Source organism: Penaeus monodon, chromosome 2, assembly GCF_015228065.2.
Source record: "Penaeus monodon isolate SGIC_2016 chromosome 2, NSTDA_Pmon_1, whole genome shotgun sequence".
NCBI classification, from domain to species: domain Eukaryota; kingdom Metazoa; phylum Arthropoda; class Malacostraca; order Decapoda; family Penaeidae; genus Penaeus; species Penaeus monodon.
In genome coordinates this window covers 49,815,506-49,823,005 of record NC_051387.1, presented here as the reverse complement: position 1 = coordinate 49,823,005, position 7,500 = coordinate 49,815,506, and the positions used below count along the sequence as shown (strand labels likewise).

At 39.8% G+C, this 7,500-nt stretch overlaps 1 protein-coding gene across 1 annotated transcript in view; it reads left to right on the top strand.

Moving 5' to 3' along the window:
* Positions 1-3,355, top strand: part of LOC119579086 (mucin-2-like) — a 3,438-nt gene extending 83 nt beyond the window's left edge. The window contains exons 1-4 of the mRNA XM_037926825.1: positions 1-108; positions 226-1,179; positions 1,394-1,593; positions 3,066-3,355. The exon at positions 1-108 is cut by the window's left edge and continues 83 nt beyond it. Of these exons, the coding sequence (XP_037782753.1) occupies positions 1-108; positions 226-1,179; positions 1,394-1,593; positions 3,066-3,355 (1,552 nt within the window). The remainder of the gene's footprint in view (positions 109-225; positions 1,180-1,393; positions 1,594-3,065) is intronic.
* The last annotated feature ends 4,145 nt before the right edge of the window (positions 3,356-7,500 follow it).

Genomic DNA, 7,500 nt, shown 5'->3' with positions numbered 1-7,500 from the left:
GGTGGTTCCTCCTTCGGCAGAGCAAAGGGTGGATTTAGAGGACCCAGCAGAACGCAGTGTCTTCATCCGCGTTAGCCAGACGCAGAACCAAAACCAGAATCAGTGGCTGTATGCCGTTCTTCCTCCCCCTCGCCCCCCTCGTCCTCCTCCTCCTCCCTCTACCTCTCCTCCTCCTCCTCCTCTTCCCCCTCCCCCAACCATCTTCTGGGTTATCCCAATGGTAAGCCAAGCCCCGCCCGCACCCCTGCCATCCCCTACAGCAACCCTGCCAACTACAACTATGGCTACAGAAATGTCTCTCTCCCTTCCCACTGTCTCGTCTGCCACTGAGGAGTCTGCCTCTCTGACTCCGCTAACAACGGCTGCCATGTCAACAACTGCCTCTCCGACTACCAGTGCTTCCTCTGCAACACCCACAACTACCTCTCCACCAACCACTACTACATCTACAACAACGACAACTACCTCGTCACCTGCCACTACAACCACAACCACAACTACCTCTCAACCTACCACTACAACAACCACAACTACCTCCCCACGTACCACTACAACAACCACAACTACCTCCCCACGTACCACTACTGCTACAACTCCCTCTCCGACTACCACAACCGCTTCTACATCAACCACAACTACCTCACCACCTACTACCACAACTACAACTACAACGACTACAACTACTTCTCCATCTACCACCACATCTACAACTACCTCACCATCTACCACTACAACTGCAACGACCACAACTATCTCCCCGCCTACCACTACCACCCCTACAACAACCACAAGTACCTCTCCACCTACAACTACCTCTCCATCTACCACTACTACTTCTACAACCACCTCTCCGGCTACCACAGCTGCCTCTACACCAACAACCATTACCTCTACAACAACTACCTCACCACTTACCACTACAACTACAATAACCACAACTACCTCCCCAGCTACCACCACCTCTGCAACTACCCCTATAACAACTAGTAGTACAACCATTCCACCAACTACATCAACCACTACTACCTCTACAACAACATCTACTACTACCTCAGCAAAAACCACAACTAGCCCTACAACAACTGAAAGTACAACCACTACTACCTCACCAACCACGACAACCACAACATCTGCTACCTCAACAACTACAGCTAAAACCACAACTAAAAAGCCTCCCTGGTCAGGCCTTGTGCCCGTGTCTCCTCTGGAAGGCGAAGACACTAACCTACCCGTGGCTTTATATCCAGAAACAACCACTTCAGTCTAACACAAACACACACACACACACACACACACACACACACACACACACACACACACACACACACACACATATATATATGTGAGGTTCGCTCATTTAAGATTTCTCCTGACCCACTTCTGCTTATCCTAGGAGGCTGAAATTTCACATGCATAACGATACACATCACTGTAAGCCATGTGTTGGATTTCCAGTCCTCAACCCATACCATGCTTCTGCTGCTGCGGGACTTATTGAGGTCTGTAGGTTGTGTTTGAAGGCTCGAAGTGACATCAGAAATAAGCGTCTCGTCGTCTTGGAAACGGAAAGAGGTGAAAGTCAGATGATGCAATGTGAGTGTTGTGAACAGGGGCGTTGTCTTGTAGGAGGCGGACACCCTTGGTCAACATTTCACAACTCTTGGTTTTGATAGTCTCCCGCAACTTCTGTAGCAGAGAAGCGTAGTAAGCTGTAACTGTAGTATCTTTTGCCAGGAAATCCATCATCACTACTCCATGCTGATCCCAAAAGACTGTGAGCATGACATTGCATGCCTTTTTGGGAGGTGGTGAGTCAAAGTGCTTCCATTGTTTTGATTGGATCATAGTAATGGACTTAAGTTTCATGCTGCGTAATTAGTTTGTCAAAAAAGTCCCTGGTTTTCTTGACACATGGCTAAAAGAGCCTTGCAACAATTAACTTGTTCCTGCTTCTAGAAAGGTGTGAATAGCCTGGGAACCCAGTGAGCAGAAAACTTTTGCATATGTGGATGGTCATGAATGATCTTGTCTACAGACCCAACAACCTAGACATCTTGGGCTAGCTGACGGACAGTAATACGGCGATCTTCTAAAATGATGGATGATGGATGATGGATGGTGTCCTCATCAATGGCAGACTGGGGTTCACCCTGGGAAAGGAGCCGTTTCCATTGATCTTCGACCACACCTGAACTGGCGATGCCAATGTCTAACATCATATGATAGGGCAACCCCCCATAAGTTGCTTTTATTTCATCAAAGGTCTCTTGTGGTGTGCGGCCATTCAAGTATAAAACTGGTCACTGCTCGATACTCCACTGGTTCCATTTTCACACCCTACTGCACCTTCACTGCTGTAACAGAAAACTTGTTGTGATTTAAGGACTGGAAATCAGCATGTGACCTACAGTTATGTGTATTATGTATGTGAAATTTCAGCCTTCTAGGATAAGCGGAAATGGGTCAGGGAAAATTCGTAACAAGCGCCCTTTGCGTGTATGTGTGTGTGTGTGTATATATATATATATATATATATATATATATATATATATATATATATATATATATATATATATATATATATATATATATATATATTTTTTTTTTTTTTTTTTTTTTTTTTTTTTTTTTTTTTTCTTGTTTCTTTCTTTTTTTTTATACTAAACATATGTATTCATATACATGCAATATATATACACAGCATATTAGATCAAAACTGAAATCCTCAGCCTCTGTCATTCTGGTACAAGGTATAGACCCTCTGAAATCGTGCAAGACAGGTTGAATGCCAGTGTCACAGACGTACGCAACGGTTATAAGAATAGTAGTTAGATAAACACGCACACTACATATACATGCCCATGCAAACACACACACACACACACACACACACACACACACACACACACACACACACACACACACACACACACACACACACCTTACATTATGACGACTCGATATAAACTAGATTCCACATGTATGACTGCCACATGAACTCCTCCTAAATACAAGTTATATTTAAAAATACAATCAGTACTTTGACAGTAATTCCCATCCCACAGTTCCAGATCTTACGACCACCGACGACTCACAGTCAGACCTTCTGGACGACCACACACAGACCGACAACCACTTCGCCCGGGCCTACGACGACTCAACTTTCCTTGACTGTGGAACCGACGACTTTAATGACACAGATCTCATGGACGACGCAGACACTCCCAGAAAGCACGACTCCATCCTTGGACGACTTGACTGCAACCTGTTCATCCACCGAATTATCCAGTGCGTCTCCAGGTACAAGTCGAACGCAGGGTGCAAAACGTTTAGCAGTGTTACCAAAATGCCGTAATTTGGGCAATAATTTTTACTATACGGATCATCCCCATGCAACATTATGCCGTACGAGGTTAGCTCAGCAGCAGAAGTGAGGTAATTTTACGGCACTTAAAATTTATGCAGATTATGCTGAACTTGCATTATTTAAATTTCCACAATATAAAGGAATGCGTATATGTACAGAGGACTTGATAGCAGGGCTGTGGAGTCGGTACTTAAAACACCCAACTCCGACTCCTTGGTTTCTTGCGTATCCGACTCCGACCCCTAGGTATAATAATTTTTAAAAATTGGTTTCATGACAACTACAGGCTACCTTTTAACCCCATGGCCTGAAAAGGTTTGATTAAAATGGTTATAGTTATACTATTGTGGCCTTTTTATTGTATATTCTCAAAAAAAAAAAAAAAAAAAAAAAAAAAAAAAAAAAAAATTCATTATGCTTTAAAAATACACATAGGGCTATGACAAAATGAAAATTATAGGATTTCTCATTCTCTTGGGTGGAAATAAAGTATGCAATATGTTTAAAAAGTGGGATTTTTGCGATTTATGTTGAGTAGGAGTCGGGACATTTTTACAGATTCCGACTCCACAGCTCTGCTTGATAGCCCGTCTAAGAAGTAAATTTTTGTATTACACATCAGTTGAAAGTAAACAAACGTTTTTTTGGTTATACAAAGGTAGTGGATTACACTGTTACACAGTATAATAATTTTAATCTTAAGAACTAAGCGCCGTTTACACAGCGCTGCTTTTATTCGCTTTGGACAAGCTTCTTAATTCGCTGGTGAAAGCGTCTAAAGTCTTTTATTCGCCAGTGACTAAAATCATGAATTCGGACCGTCTGCAATAAATTTACCGCTCGTGTCTAGTGTTTCACTGCTGAATAGGTGACTAGTCCAGACGACGACGACAGTGTGTGAGGGGCTGTGCTTTGCTGCTGGGTGATTTGTCCAGCTTTCTCTTTGTGATGGCACCATAACTATGCCGACTGAATGGAAATGAAATATTCATCCTCTTTGAAATTATTAAAAACTAACCCATCATATGGGACATTAAGTTGAAAGATTATTCAAATGCGTGATGGACAAATAGCACAAATACATTTAGCTCTTAAGTTCCCATACAGATATGTGAAGCGGTTTTCTCATAACAGAATCACGCATTCTAGCTTCGAGCTCCCCTGCTCAAAGGACAACAGTGGCTCACAGACCTCCTGCAACGCCATGGCGTCTGGGACTGCTCGAAAACGCTAGCGAGTTCATACTTTTTACCAGCATCATGTAAACGGCTTGCCGCTTGCGTCTTTATCAGCTTCAAATCCGCTATGGAAAAGCAATATGTTACCTACAAAAGAAGCTAGCATTTCGCGTCGAAAGCAGCGCCGTGTAAACCGGCCTTTACAGAAAAGACGTCATGCTCTCTATTCAGCTCACTTCTTATTAAGAGGAGCATCATTTCATTCTTTCCTTGAAACACATCATATAAATTCAGTAGATTTCCTTTATAACTGATCATTTAAAATAAAACAAAATTCCTTAGATAGACGGAGATAGTGATTATACACTATTGCTATTTTAATTCTAACGAATTTGCGTTTATTACAACACATAAAAGATGGGTTTCATATTTAGCTCATCCTGGGAAAATTAACACGGTTTCCCCTCGGACCAGCACTTCATATATATATATATATATATATATATATATATATATATATATGTATATATATATATATATATATATATATATATATATATATATATATATATATATATATATATATATATATATGTATATATATGTGTGTGTGTATATATATGTATATATATATATATTATATTATATATATATATATATATATATATATATATATATATAAAAGTAAGCCAAGCTTCTTTGATTACACAACGAATGCTTTGCACATTGTTTTTTACATAATTGTCAAGTAACTATTTTCATTGTTACACCAAAAGAAAAAAAATGTTCAGCGTGCAGCCTTCTCCTTTACGGGAAGCCTTACATTATTTTTGTCTTCTTTAGAATTCCCGTTCTCTGTATAATCCCGCTGAACTCAGAAATTATATTAACGCTGCCGCTTACTGTGTGCAGATATTGAGACTGATTGCCTGTTGCCCGAAATGACAGCTTGAGACCGCTGGGATATATTTAGTAACAGCTACAGAATTTTTGACGATAAATGAAATGCTAATCACAGCCAAATTACCAACCACTACAGAAATCCCGCCAACGACAGAAATGACAACAGAACTGCCAGTCACTACAAGAATACCAACCACAGCCGAGATGCCAACCACGACGGTAATACCAACTACAACAGAAATACCAGCCGCAACTGAAATATTAACCACAACGGAAATGCCAACCACAATAGGAATACCTACCACGGCAGAAGCAACAACAGAAGTACCAACCAGGACAGAAACAACTACAACAGAAGTGCCAACTACAACAGAAATTCCAACCACAACACCAGTACCAACCACGACGGTAATACCAACTACAACAGAAATACCATCCACAACGAAAATAACCACAACAGAAGTACCAACCACGACAGAAGTACCAACCACGACAGAAGTACCAACCAACAGAAATAACAGAAATGCCAACACACAGAATCAACCACAACAGAAGTACCAACCACAACAGAAATGCCAACCACAACAGAAATACCAACCACAACAGAAATACCAACCACAACTGAAATGTCAACCAAAACTGAAATGCCAACCACAACAGAAATGGCAGCCACAACAGAAGTACCAACCACAACTGAAATGCCATCCACAACAGAAGTACCAACCACAACAGAAGTACCAACCACAACAGAAATGCCAACTACAACAGAAGTACCAACCACGACAGAAGTACCAACCACAACGGAAGTACCAACCACAACAGAAATGACAACAACACCAATACCAACCACAGTTACAACCACCACCACGCAACCCACAACCACGGCAACAACAACGACCAAGAAAATGAGAACGACACAAAAGCCCGGTTTCATCCCCATCAGCCCTCACAGACAACGACTGTACAAGAACGGTCGTTTAAGAAGACGACCGCGGGATGTTAAAGCTGTCACAGAAGAAAGCGCTCGCGATTTCTTCGAGGATATTTTCAGAATGCAAATAATGTGTATTGGATAGTTGATGTGCTGTTAGGTGTGGCATTCTTGTGTGTAATTAGCTTAAAATAGTAATGACAAGCTATTTCTCTGGATGAAGAGATTGTCGTTTTCTAAAATTGGTTACGTGTTTAACCTGCAATGAGTTACTATGATATCCGGTGGCAAAATCAAAATTATTTTAGAGATGCGTGGTATACAACTAATATCATTCTGTAAGTTTGGTTTTGTGTTGACTCTGCAGTAATAAATATCATGACAAAATCATTTTAAAGGTACATGGTACTTGTTAAACAACAAAGAGCAGAATGTTACCCTTAAAGCATCGGTTGAGAACGGCTATAAGTTGTTAGCATATATCAGTTTTACGACAAAGTATTCAATCCTTTTTTAACAGGGTATGAGAGAATTGTGTGTTATGTAAGGAATGTTTTTTTTTTTTTTTATTGTTACTTTTATTAATCGTTGTAAGTTTTAATATTTTTGTGTTATTTAGAAGACAACCTATGATTATAAGTTTGTTATTTTTTACATATGAAATTACATTATATGTATTTGTATTGTTTATGAATCCGTGCAAATTAAACGATATTTGTCCATTGTTTGTTTATTAACAACTGCTAAGGTCGGATGAGGAAGTTGTATTGAACATGGATTGTTTTAGGCATAAAGAACTTATATTTATAGGTATGAACTAATAATCAAGATGTAATATTCATGCGGAAAATAACATAGTGTTAATTTCTTCCACGACCATTACCCTACTTGGTTAAGGGTCTAGTACAAATAAATATTTAATGATACTGCACATCGTGTGTATCATGCGTCAAGACAAAACGGGCAGAGAGTGAATAGATAAAAGAAATGAATAGATAAATAAATGAAACAATAATAGATAGAACTTCAATTTACAAAGTATTGCCGTGGTACTTTATAAAAAAACAGAAAAAATTTAAAAAAAAAAATTACGTTACGTTAATATATTTTTTCATAGTTTT